Here is a 14529-nt window from a genome sequence, read left to right as displayed (position 1 = left end):
GAAATATTGTGTGCAAATGTTTTGTAACAGTTTCTAGTACTGTGCAAAATGCAACAGTTTATAACAAATATTCGTGACCGCAGAACCAACTTTCTGATAAGCACATTGTATATTGATTGTTATTTTGTAGTATTCGCCATTTTATTTCAATGTATGTACAGTATTCCATTAAGTATCTTGAATAATTTTTTCTATTAATGTGGAGTATAATAGTTTAGGGTCGTATAATGATAAGTAAGTGTGATGTATAATAGTAGTATTGAACCAGACTTTCTTAGTTGTAGAACTTTGTAAATATGTATTGAAATGTTTTGCTGGATTTAATGTTTTGAAATGACTCGTATTCTAACTCTGCTACAATATATTATCTTCCTAATTTCACTGTGACTGCTTCCAAAGGTTATTGTCTAATGTTCTTTTGATTAGTTTTAGCGTTACAGTACAGCATCATGTACAGAATTGTCTACTTTTCTGATACGAGCAGTGTACATGTTGTGTTTTATTTGTAGTATCAGCTTTACTATGTCACTGTGTACTTTTCTGACACGAGCAGTGTATATGGTGTGTTTTATTTGTAGTATCAGTTTTACTATGTTAGTGTTTTTTTCAGCATTATAGTAATATATTGCATATGTTTTTTTTAGTAATGTGCGGAATTATAGTAAGTGTATAATAGTAAGTCAGTGTGATGTATAACTGCAGGCTTGAAATTCCATCGTTAGTCTTAAATTTTACTGTTTTTGTTTTACCCTTACCAGTTTTGTATCAATGCAGCTTTGTACTTCTACGTATTTTTTTTTTTTTTTTAATCTATGCTATCAGGAATGTCATATGTATTCAAGGTAGTCCTTTGTATTCTCTATCTAGATGTGACTCTGTAATCTTTTTTTTTTTTTTAATTTTTAATTTAGACTTAATAAATGCCGTTATGGCTTCTGCAGGGCTTGTTCCCGGTCAGTAGTCCTCCTTAGCAGTGTAAAAGTAAAAAAAAAAAAAAAAAAAAAAAAAAAAAGTGACTCACCTGGGGCGAGTGCCTCACCCTTGTTCTGGCCCTGGCATTAACTTGAATTCTTAAAATTTTCATTGCAGCAAAGGAAAATGATGAATAAAGTGTCCGCGTGCTGTGTATTTTTATCCTTCGTTATAAATTGTGTTTAATGTAACTATTACTGAGTTAGATATACCGTTTGGAGTCTCATTTTGCTTTTGTTTCGTATGATGAAATGCTTGATGATTTCTTCTGAAAAAGTTCTGATGAAAACTTCTCAGATTCATTTACTGATGATGATGAGCAAGACATAATTTTTATACTTTTTATCTGAATATTCTTCGCTCTGTATTTAAATATATTTTACAAATCTATTGTATCAAAATCACATCCCCCCCCCGAGTAAAGCGAATTACAAATGTCCCTTCCCTTAAAAAGTGCCTTTGGAAAACGAGACACATCTAGTAAATATAATATGCATTCATTAAAATAAATTATTTCTTTGAATAATCAATTTTTTTTATTTATTGTAAATGAAATATGTAACCCAAAATCCCAAGCTCTGAAATCAGTAATAATTTATTATGGTAGCATGAAACACACTATAAAGGAAAACATGATATTTTCGTAAGTTAGCAATGTAAAAACTGCTGATACCAAAAAAAGAGGGTGATAACCCATACTTCAATCAAAATCATCTCATTAGTGGAACATTTTTCCAATTACTGCACCATTTGAAATAATCTTTAATTCTCAGAACATGATTTTCCCAGTTCTCTTCCCTCTTCAACACACTGCCTCAAAAGAATAATGGTTCATACTCTAGTTAATATATGTAATAATGACGAAGCAATTAAAAAATTACAGTTAAAACATTTCTTTGTGCAATCTAAAATATTCTTCAGCGGTGAAATTCAGATTAACTTAAACTTTCAAGAAATCGCACATACTTGCAATATTTAATTGAGACAGGGACTTTGTCAGTATTAAGCTGGTAATCAACTCTCTTTACTGTCTATCAATAAAAATTATTAGACTCGGAGTTAGTAGCTTCTGCACATTCTCTAAAATCAGACAGATAAGAAATATTTTTGCGTCACACATTTGAATGCCCTACTTCATATATCTATGAAGGGACACACATTATATTCATTTTTGAATAGTTTGAAATAAAACAAAGCTAATAAGAAAAATAATAGGTGGACCGGAAAGTAATGTCGTTTCTGCGCATGTCGACAACAACATGCTAAGGGCAGAAGTGGAAGCAAATCCATGTCAAACACTCTTAACCAACCTTGGTCGACCATCCAAGAGCATTTAAAGCAGAATGGAAAAATAAGCAAAGCAGGTGTTCGAGTCCTCCATAATCTGTCCGAAAAGAACAAAGCCAACCTATCCATCACATGCAACGTATTGCTTCAACGGCACCATACAAAACCGTTTTTTGATCGTTTGATTAGTGGAGACAAAAAAAAAATAAGTCCTATATGATAATCCAAAACTCAAAAGGAAGTTTTAATAGCGGTTACAAAGGGTTTACATCCCGAAAAGGCGCTTCTGCGTGTTTGATGGAGTATTCGCGGAATTGTTCATTTTGAATTGCTGAAACCTGGAAAACTGTTAATGTAGACCTTTATTGTGAACAATTGGATCTAGTGAACCAATCTTTAATCGAAAAATATCTGGCAATTGTCAACGGAAAAGGCTCATTCTGCAACACGACAATGCAAGACCGCACTGTGCAAGACGATCACTGGAAAAATATAATGAATTGGGGTGGGAGGTACTGCCTCATCCACCATATTCGCCCGATATCGCACCCTCGGATTTCTATTTATTCCGATCCCTACAACATTTTCTTCTTATTGACAAAACATTTGGATGATGTCCAAAATGACATCTCGAGATATTTTACTCAAAAACCAATTGATTTTTATCGGTCTGAGATTGAAATCGGCATACTAGAAGGCAAAAGGTTGCTGATAACGAGGGTGATTATATTATTGATTAAAAATAAAAACTTTTTACAAATTTATTCGTTTGAATTTAATGAAAGAAAGCGACATTACTTTCCGGTCCCACTTTTAAGTAGCCCCAGTGCTATTTGAAACAAATTTCGACATAACTTGCATTTTCAGCTATTCAGATGCTATCTGCTCTTTCAGAAATTAAGATAATCTTGTAAATTTTTAGTAATTATTTAAAATATTTCTAAATAAACAAGAAAATTTATATGAAAAAATAAAAAAAAATTTTGGATTAGCTACTTTCTTTAATATATAATGTGATAAAAGTGAATAAATAAATATTTCATTTTTTGAGATCAGATAATGAATTTATTCAGAAATGTGATTTGCTATGAATACAGTGCTATTATAGATGGGCTCTTATAATCTTAAATTAATTATAAATCATAACAAAAGTGAAGTAATTATTAGAAATTTTATAGCAAATCACAAGCCACTGCAATGACTTTACTATGTATAAAACAACAAACTATTCAAGTAAGTTAAAATTGCAATAAAATATTTTTTATCATATCAGAATTTCTGTTTTGAAAGCGTATGAATTAAATAAACATTCATTTTTAGTTTGATGATAATACCACACAGACTTAATTTTTATATTTTTTTGAAGTTTTTTTATCATTTATTAATATGAACTTTTCTTTAATTTTGATTTCTTTGACAAAAAAAGTACACATTTTTAAATAATAATTCTCCTAGCATGATTTTTTGACTATTTTGTTTTGCTTAATTAAATACTTTTATACAGTGTAAGTGTGCTAGAATTTCTACTGTACTAATAAAAATTGATGTACCACATGAACCATTTTCTTACATGACTGACAGCCAAGCCCGCGCCGAGAATAGGTGCAGGGTCGTGCGGTGAACGACAGCGCCGTGTCAAAAAGGCGCCGGGCAGTCATTAAAACAAGCAGAACGTTTTGCTGCCTGTCCGAATAGGAAAATTCTAGTCTCTCGCTGACCTAATCTGACATAGGCCTACTCGTAGCCAGATTTGCCTGAATGGGACTGGCAAGATCAATATCAGACAGCTTCGACTTCCGGGATAAATAAACTATCTTCACAATGACTACAACCATCATTTATTCGGTGGTAAGTTCAGGCTTGGCAGGGAGCATACCGGTACTGTCTTATCTGCCTCTTGGTTGTGGAGGCATTAAATAGTCAGATATCAAAGATTGCCCTTGGGGGATGGGCTCCGTTGGTCAAAACTGGGGGATGGTTGATGTCTAACTATGACCATGTTCTTTGTGAAATATTTAAGTTTCCCTGCGTTGACCGGGGGGGGATGGCGCTTCCTCAGATGGCCTCCACAGACTAGGGTGATTTAACCGTGTAAAGGGCTGCCTTATGCACGCTCCTTCCTTCTGGTGCACTGTCTTATTTGAACGCTGCCCGGGGGGGGTCAACTCAGGTAAAACCTGGGATGCTACTGGTTATGATCTGCACCTAGGCAGTCTCGATTACAGGGGTATAAAATAGGTCTTCACAGGACTAGAGTCACCGCTGGCGATGGCTGGTTCAGGGTCAGCAGGGACCATATGGTACTGTCTTGTTAGTTCTGTTTTTTTGTGGTGGAGCTACATAGTCAGATATTCATGGTTGTTCGGAGGAGAAACATCCCCGTCGGTAGAAGTGGCGAGTTCAGCGAGCCTTTAGACTACTTGAGGTTTTCAGGGGGTGCCTGAAGGCTGAAAACTGCATATGTCCTTCCTTTGTTGCCCCCTAGAGATGCCTGGAACCGACGTCTGTATACCATGACATAGTGTAAGCAGGCCGGATTGGTGGCCCGGCCTGTCTGATAGTGTTTAAGTGACTGCTCTCCGAAGTTGGAGCCCTTGTTGATGGCAGATGTTTTTAACATTCCTCCAGAATGGGAACGTGGAATGCATGCTGAGTATTCTTGTCGACTCGGCTTAGTTAGTCTGCCCGATCGATAGGTTAGTGGCCCTTGGATCTCCTCTAGGGGTTGGTCTGTCTACCTGCGTTAAGGCAGTCTCGAGCTTAACAGGTCTGGGAGCCCCTTCCTCCTAGCGCACTGTCTTATTTGAAGGAAAGGTTAAAACCTAGGCAGAAAACCGTCTCTGGTGTTCTCTTGTCTCTTAATGGACATGAAAATGCACGATGTCGATGCGTATGTAAGGGTAGACGCAGGCACCGTAGACATGTTCGATAAATTGCTTAATCCTTATTTTGTGTCTACTGTTGCAATTGTAGTAATTTGTGCAACATTTATCTTTTTTGTGATCTTCTTTTGCTGATTGCTTGTTGTTATGGTTATTAGTTTTTTTTTTAAATAAATTTTGAAATTCTGAATCAACAACTTCATACTTTCCTAATCATTCTAAGAAATAGGACAAAAGATAGAGACTCTGAAAATGCATTTTACTGTTTTCATGACATTTTAAGTGTTCACTTAAGTGGTTCGAGTCATCAAATCCAGAACTACTCAATTTTACATTACTAAAAAAATGCAAATTTTGCAACAAAAACAATAAACAGAATTTAGCAACTAATCTCTTAACATTTCCGTTGTCTGGCAAGATTCGACAAAAAGTAAATCTCAAAAAATTTACATTCATATGCTTATCTACTGCAGAAATTGTAGATTTCACTATTATTTCGACCGGCTGCATTGAAGTTAATGGTAATTTGTGGCTGAAAACAATTTCTGTAATTTCAGTGGTTAGCTGAGACACTGATGGACACTAGTGCTGATAGCATCAGCTTGGGTATTCTCTGGGTTTTGGAAAAACTAAGTAAATTTACAGTTCTGGTTTATTCAGTCTTCCTCTCGTTTTCTTTTCTTCAATAAATTCTGATACCCAGACAGTTTTTTTTCTGTTTTTCTTCCGACATCTGGTAAAAAATGAAAACAGAAAAAGAGGAAGTAAAAATAAAAGTAGAAAATAACTATCATAAGAACCACTGCGAGAAACACTTCTTGTTAAAAAGACTTCGAAAGTCACTGCTTGAAGTATTATACCTTACTTCTGAAAAACTGAGTATATCTTAAACCATTGCTAGGAAAAATATGAACTACTAGATCAATACCAAATAATTCAAGGAGATAGTGGTACACTTTTGTTTATTAAAATAAATAAATCGAATTTAAAGTACATTACAAAGTCTGTAATCCGGACGTCCATTATCCAAAATGATCTATAATCCGGACCTCAAAGCCACAAACTTATGCATGCGTGTAAAGCGTTTACGCATGTGTATTTGATGCGCGCGTCTGCTATACATGCACATAAAGCCAGTAAAGCGTTTACACATGTGCGCTTCCAACAGTGAAGAAAGTAACAGAGAACGTTATTGAAAACAAAAAAATTTCGATTGACAAGTTAGTGGATATTCTCGACACAGCAATTACAGGACTTGAAAAATGGAACTTTGTAACTGAACAAGAAATTATGCCTGTTTATAGAATTAAAGAGAAAGTATTAGCACAAAAAATGAAGCAACTTAAACAAATAAATATTAAGCTTTTTTTTTGTAAATTTTGATACCCTTTAAATCATAATTGCTGTTTATTTCATAAATTACGATATTTTTAATTGTATAATTTCTGCATGCCATCTTACCAGATTTAAACTGATGATCTATAATCCGGAAAAACCCTTAATCTGGAATCACCGAAGTGTCCAGATTACGGACTTTGCACTGTATGTATTTAAGACGTAATGAGTAACAATTAAGTTTTCTTTGGTTTTCGGTACAGCTAAAAATGAGAAAATGGCCAATTTGTAATTTCAGAGCAACTTCATTTCAAATCTCAAATAGGTATATTATAAACTCAGTGTTATTCTATAATATGTCAATTTTTTCCCTTGAAAGCTAATAATTTTTAATTTAATAAACAAATGGTTCATGTAAAATGTTTTTTGAGTAATTATGCTCAAATCACTTTTCCCAATTAAAAAGCTAACCTAAAGTTTAACATAACAAGTAACTATACTTCAAAAAAAAATCATGAAAACAATAATTGTTACATAAATTACTACAACTGCAACAGTAGACAGCAGTTAGTCGAATTGACACAGATTAAGCAATTTGTTGAATGCGTCTACCCTTACATACACATCGGCATCACATATTTCCGTTTATATATAGTACAAGTTCAGCTCAGCTTATGTCAAAAACTGCAAAAACATTAATAAAAATGAAAACGATATAAATAGTATAGATCTTGCACATGAACTAGTTTTTACAAACTTTTGGAAAATATGTAGCATCGCCAGTTAAAACTCTATATCATTGCAACATAGAGGTAGGCAGAAAAGAATTTTGAACATCAACCCTAGAGCATTTTTTGTGCCCTGTTGTAATCACAGTTCGAACCTTGTCATAAACGACGCTGCGAACAACAATTTATTCGGTGCAGACTTATTAGATATGTAAATTTTGTTTTTAATTTAAAAAAAATAAATAGTGGTGAGCAGTATATTTGTTATCCGATACATTTAGCATATTATTTCGCTTCATTTGCAATGTTATTTTTTTATAATGTATAATTCTTCAATAAATATGAACAAATGCGGGTTTTAAGAAATTACAAAATGTTTGCACATTTAGAAAGATTAAAAGAGAAAATGTAATCTTTGGGTTTTATTTTTGTTATGTTAATAATACTTCACTTTAAGTGTTAACCATAAGCAGTTTCTCTTTAATATCGTCACTGCATAAAGGTGCTCTCTAGACATTGGCATGATGGCACCGATTAGGATTGGCGCAGGCATGTTGACAGCCACAGATGATAGAACTGGATCAATAAAATAATATTACAATAGTGCATCCCACAACCAAATACTGAAATAGTGTTAACAAATTAATACTATATGGCAACCTTCCTCTGGAACTAAACCCTTATTTTCATAGTTTGTATTCTTAATATCCTTATTATGATAAAGCAACTGGCACAAAATTTCTGGCAGTTATAGAAATTTTAGGTACTTAAGATTTGTGAAGAAAATGCAGCTGTGTATGAAGGTTTTACACCATCCTTCTTTTACACTTTCCTTCAACACTAACCTTCTGAATTTGGAAGTTTGTTATATTTCAAAGCTAAATAATAAAACCATTTCCATCATAACTATGCAATCAGAAAAACATTTAAAGGTATTACAATTGAACTTCTAAAAGGCACTTTTAAAATTTCAAGTTACAAAACCAAAACCCTATTTTCACAGCGAAATAACAGGACATAATACTTTGTCGGACCACATATCAGTTAAGACAGTCTAATACTACTACTACCACCTTTCATATTTTACTTACTTTTAGTATATACATAAATTCAAGTTTATTGAATATTTTTCATTCTCATTTTCATTTAAGTACTGTGATAAATACAAATGTCATTTCAGAATCTGCATTTGCAGGTTTCTGACCTAATCTTAAATATACATAACTTTCAAACAGACTTATCTCTTACACAAATTTGCTGTATGAGGTTTAATAACAAAAATACTTTCTTATATCTCTTATTAAAATATTCATTGATAAAAAAATACATTTTTAATAAACAATGAGTGCACTGCATTTCTGCTTGTATACACACATGTATTACAAACCTCGGTAGGCTAACCATTTCTTTCTATCCATATTTTTAGATAGATGAATAGAAAGTGACAACAATTTGAAGTCATAGATACATGTCATATGATTTGACATTAATTTATGCTATCTGCCACTTACAAGCAAGGTCTGCAACTTTGACGCTAGACTAGTTTTAAAAAAATACAGTCAACCCTGAATCATTCCTCACAACCCCCCAAAAATTGATTACAATCAGTTGTTAAATAGCCATAGATAATTTTAGAAAACTCTCAAATCTATTGCACAAAATATGGCAACATATTCAATTTTCAGCTATTTCAGCAATAAACTGTTTCAGATAAATTTTTTAAACATTATGTACTTCTAAATCAGCAGAATCCTTCACATTTGTTTTGGATACATATTGCTTTCATAGCGATCAAATTTATAATGTTCTAATTGATACAAGAAACTTCAATGCTTTATTCAAATCTCATTCTTAGTGTTTCAGCATATCCACAATCTACACCTTATTTAAAATCCTTAAAACTGCTTATGCCCTACTTAGGATGGTGCCTGCTTATCAATAGTTACTCACAAACATACAACAGCAAACTGTTACTGCAGTTGATCAGCATTTGGTATGCAGACTGCATTTTTTTTATTATACTCAATCTCATACTTTGTTTCAATATGGTATATGTAACTATTATAAAATATACTCCCGCTCTGATCACTTCTTCACTATACTTCATCCATACATTACATTAATTCCAAAAAACTTTACTGATTATCACATGAATCTAGAGCACGATTACCAGCTAGACCATGGCAGAGAGGCCAAAAATTATCTCTAACTCATAATAGTCTATCATTTATTTATCGCTTAAGAAAACAAAGTAACTATTAAGAGTCCCTGAATGAAATCGGTACCTACGATCCCAACCGTCTTAATCGGCCCCTGCATGAAACAGATATTATTTGCATAGCAAAACATATGTGGTATGATGCACATTCTTACAAAAAAGATCACTTTTTCAGAACTTCACTAAATGCTGTCAGCACTGTTCAAACTTGGATATCTTTCCTGCCTTAAAAATAAGTTTGTATTGACAAAAACATCATATATCTTTTGACATTAATCATTGTTAAAGTGTGAATAGACATGGACTGAGAAGAAATCTGGCGATTTCAAATATAACACTTTACACTAAATTCTGAAAATTTGTCAAATAGCACTGCATCAAAAACACTGTTATAATTTACAAATTGCTATTTACTTATTTACAATATTTTAGCAAATAATATTTCAATTACCATGTGTTTTTAGGTGAACAGATTCATACATAGTTTTTTTCAAAAAAATTGACAGTTAAATGCTGACAGACCTCCTTTGTTAGATATTGAAGAAAGAAGCAGCACTATATCAGAAATAGTGAAAGCATGTGAAAAAATGCACATAAGCTATATGAAGGAAAAATCATATTTCTACAGAAAAATTTTAATACAAAATGCATATTCAAATTATAATTTTAAGAATCACATAATTTGAATAGAAAATAACATTTTAAATGTTCTCTGTAAACAAATAAGTTAATACCAGTAACCAATTGGTATAATAAAATATTACAAAATATATAAAAATTTTATACAATAAAATGATAATTTAACATATATTGCGAAGTAATTTAATTTACATCTGAAATTTTACTATAAATTTCAAAAGACATTAAGCAAATGAGACAGAGCTGCTAAAGAGATATTTACATATGAATTATATTTGTTCAATAAATAATGTTAGTGCATGTTATGAGCATAAATTAATAATTAAGAGTAGTTATGAAAGAATGAAAGACATTCCATGAAAAGTAGTTTACTGCATTTTAAATTAATTTTTTTTCAAATGAATAATTTAATTTTCAGTTTGATAAATAAATGTCAGACTGAAATACCTGCAATATTTTGTGCACAGGCAGTTCAATTAATATGGTTACATTTCAAGAAATTTACATCATATTTACAATATACTAAGCACATTCTAACTCAGCACCCTTACAAATACTTCCTTTCATTTAATACATACTAATAGAATTTTGCATAAATAATTTCCAAAAGTTAATCAGAACATTTAATTTCTAAAATTGAAGAATATTTTTTCTTCAGCAGAAGAGAGTTCTTGAACTAGTTCTTCATTGAGATGCAATTTTTCATAAAATATTGGTCTCAAACAATTTAGAACTGAATTTCAACAAATTTAAAAATATACTACTACATGCCTGCTGTTACTTAGACATCAAAACAGGCACCACAAACAGAAAAAATTTTAAACTTAAAATATCAGGCTTACTAGTGAAAAATATATACTCCCCCATACTTTTTTATCTGATTCTGTGCTGATTAATATAGACATGGTCAGTTAATCAGATGCACAGAGAGGTGGATGTTTCTTCGCAATGAATTAAACACTTCTGCACATTTCCCATATTCTTTCCTTTACAAAAAAAAAAAAAAAAAAGTGCAAGGTAAGATTTTATTATGCTTTTAAATGAGAATATATTAATACGGCAAAATTCTGTTGTCATAATAATGTGCACAACAAATAATAATACTACATGTCTACTGTTACTGTGCACATAACTAAGACACAAATTTTTCAATCAAAACATAGGGTATTACAAAACATTTTCATTTACTACACTTACGGTGTAAAATAACACTTACTACAATATGTTATTACAAAGTACATATAAAATTAATTTTTAAATAATCCACTTTGTCACAATATTAAGCAATATGCTTTCATAACATGGAAAATAAATACAAAGTATTAGGCATTGTCAACAAGCAGAACTTCTAGTGAAAACATGAACACCTATCTGAGATGTTTGGAAATAAAAACTAAAAATAAAATAAACAAAAATTCAAAAGCAATTTAATAAATAGCATATATAATAATAAAACCTATCTCAATCCTTTCTTCTATGGTTCTAACAAATTTTCAGATACAATCTTCTTTAAAATCTCATTTCACTTTTGACTGCATAAATTTTAAACATACATACAATATGCTATGAAATATTAGAAACTGAATATGTGAATGTAAAGCAAACATTGAAAATTAATTTAACATTAAAACAAAGAAAGAATCTACAATTTACAATCATATAAGATATGTGTTTTTAGCTGTATTATTTTTATAAAAATCTTATAAAAATTCCTAAAAACAATAACTAAAATATTGCAGTTTTTCCTCCTTTCCTAAGCATCAGCTGAAATAATTTTCATTGAGAAAACTTTTTTTCCTTTAGCTGTAACAAAATAAAAATTAACAACTTGAAAATACATTAACACACTATTTTATCTCAGCATAAAGAAATACGAAAGAAAGACTGCAAACGTTTAGCAAATAAACAAACAAAATTAAACTAGATTCTGTTTCATTTGAACCTTTACATTTCAAAGCGTTTTTATCACAGTATTACCATAAAACTATTTCACTTATAAAAAGCAATTCTTTTCAATAAGCACAACATAAATCAGTTCTATAATGTTACATTCATTAAAAAGAATGCTATGAATAACAATATGACATACATTTTGTGAGTGGGAAAAATTATTTTTCAATATTAATATTCATATAAAATTATAACACTTCTAAAGCAGTGGAAAGTAATTAGACATGTATTTTTATAACAACACAATTTTTTGTACAAATATAATAAAATAATTTCTACAATTGCCTTTTAGCAAGTTATGATACACTCTGATATAGCTCCTTTATAACAATACAGCACTAGCTGCCATAGAATGTTTTTTGAATAACATATACAAAAGAAGTATTATATATCTACAATTGAACTCCTAGAAGAATTCCCCACTGCAGTCTGTAAATCCGAGCTAGAACTCACAGGAAATAAAGATTTCTTTGGATATGCTGCATCAAATGCCCGCTTAGATTGCACAAGAGCTTCTTGAAGACTTTTTATAATTTGACTTTGTTGCTTAATCTGCAAAGGTATTAATTTAGAAATAAATGCAAATACTTCCCTTTATAGCCTAATTATGCAGTTCAATGGATAGTTTTGACTTTAAAGAAAATATTAATAAATATAAACAATATTAATGAAAATAAGAGTTCAACCTAACCACAGAGGTCTAATCATAACTCAAGATATAAGCTGCATGCTGTTCAGCAATAAGATACCAAAGAAAAGATAAATGAGTTAAACCTTAAATTAACTCAAAACTTAAAAATACAACTTTAATACTATCACATACTTCAATTTTTTTTCCCCTTCAAACTAGTAAAGCTTTTTAAGCATGAATAATAAATACATGTATGGCTTAAATTCAACCAGAGCTAAAAAGCCATCTAAATTTTCGTGTAACGTCATTAATGACCAAACAGATGACCGAAACAAGATGAACTTTAGTATTTTAATTTATTATTTATGATTAAATTAATTTTATTAATTTTCATTTAGCTAATTACATTTTATTTAATATCAATTAATTACTATTTATTATTTTGTTTATTTTTCCCAATGGTCTTACAGAGATCTCCTGTGCTTTTTTTTTTTTTTTTTAAATTTAATTAAGACTGAATGCAAGCACACTCAATGACTAATTTATCGCAAAACAGAGTCACATTCATAAGTGAAATACCTCCAATTTTTTTTTAAATAAACAAAATAGTACATTAAAGGAAAAACCTGAACTTTTTTTGGAACCTTGAAATATTAACCCCTAAACTGTTGTGGAAAACGTAAAAGATCTACTGCGCACTCAATGACTAATTATCGCAAAACAGAGTCACATTCATAAGTGAAATACCTCCAATTTTTTTTTAAATAAACAAAATAGTACATTAAAGGAAAAACCTGAACTTTTTTTGGAACCTTGAAATATTAACCCCTAAACTGTTGTGGAAAACGTAAAAGATTCACTCCTCTGTGCCCCCCATATTTTACACAGGTGTGCATAGTTATGTGACGTATTAGGAAGAAATAAGTGCATGCTTTTGCTGCCTAAAAACTGTTTACTTTCACAAAATAAAAAATAACAGAAAAAATGAAAATACAAAATTTAATGCTTAGAGTAAAAGTATAAAAATGTAAGTATAATAAAAAGATCCCAAAAAAATGGAGTTTTGATCAATTTATTTTTAGACCAGTAAAGTGTAATATCAGGTTTCAGTGTTATACCTTGTAAAATCAGTATACCTAAAAGAACATACATTTCTTCTGAACTGGTTGGATGCTACGGTTTTGTTTTTGATTTTTCATTTGGAGGAAGCTGGTTCATATTCTGGTCTGCAAAATGGTCAGTTTCAGTAACAATACAGGTCATCAAAAAAGATAAGTGAGTTTGAAATATTCTTTATATCTTTCTTTATTCCTGGCACCTACTACAAATAGTAAACAAAAACGGAAGACACAGAATAAAAAAAGTATGTTTTACTCGAACAGAAACATGGGCAATAACCATGCAGTCATTACTTTCACCACAACGTACTACAAAAAGTACCTACTACAGAGAGTAAACAAAAACTGGAAAACACAGAATAAAAGAATACATTTTACTCAAACAGAAATCTGAGCGACAACCGCGCAGTCATTACTTTCACCATTTCTAAAACATCCCCCTCACCCTCACCAATTCCATCCCCTCTTCTCTGAAATAGTATCCTCCTTCGCATACTCTGTCAAGGCCACTGTGGTGTGGCATTCCAAATCTATGCAAATAATTTTAATGACAGCAGTGCAAAGCATATAATAGTATTTCAGAAGGGTGTGTGTGTATATATGCAGTTAATGCACCAGCTGGAGCAAGGCATATTACACCCATGACAGTTAAGGGGTTAATGAAAATAGAACACATAGTTCAAGCATAACTGAAGGTACTGCAATAAAATCTTTCCTACAACAGAAACAAATTCTATGTGTCCTGTTCTAAAATATTCAGCATACAAGA

At 31.3% G+C, this 14529-nt stretch overlaps 1 protein-coding gene across 4 annotated transcripts in view; it reads right to left on the bottom strand.

Annotated features, from left to right (window-relative positions):
* Positions 1–7611: 7611 nt before the first annotated feature.
* The window catches only part of LOC118192737 (uncharacterized), a 146955-nt gene continuing 140037 nt past the window's right edge, over positions 7612–14529 (bottom strand). For 3 of the 4 annotated variants that reach the window (XM_035363745.2, XM_035363744.2, XM_085809403.1), the window contains one exon: positions 7612–12563. In XM_035363745.2, coding sequence (XP_035219636.1) covers positions 12396–12563 — 168 coding nt within the window. In that variant the 3' untranslated portion in view covers positions 7612–12395. The remainder of the gene's footprint in view (positions 12564–14529) is intronic. The other variant, XM_035363748.2, reaches the window with a different exon arrangement.

The sequence above is a fragment of the Stegodyphus dumicola genome, chromosome X2 (genome assembly GCF_044657685.1).
Source record: "Stegodyphus dumicola isolate Sdum_Otavi_A_Nest chromosome X2, ASM4465768v1".
In the NCBI taxonomy this organism is placed as follows: domain Eukaryota; kingdom Metazoa; phylum Arthropoda; class Arachnida; order Araneae; family Eresidae; genus Stegodyphus; species Stegodyphus dumicola.
This window is presented reverse-complemented; position numbering and strand designations above follow the sequence as displayed.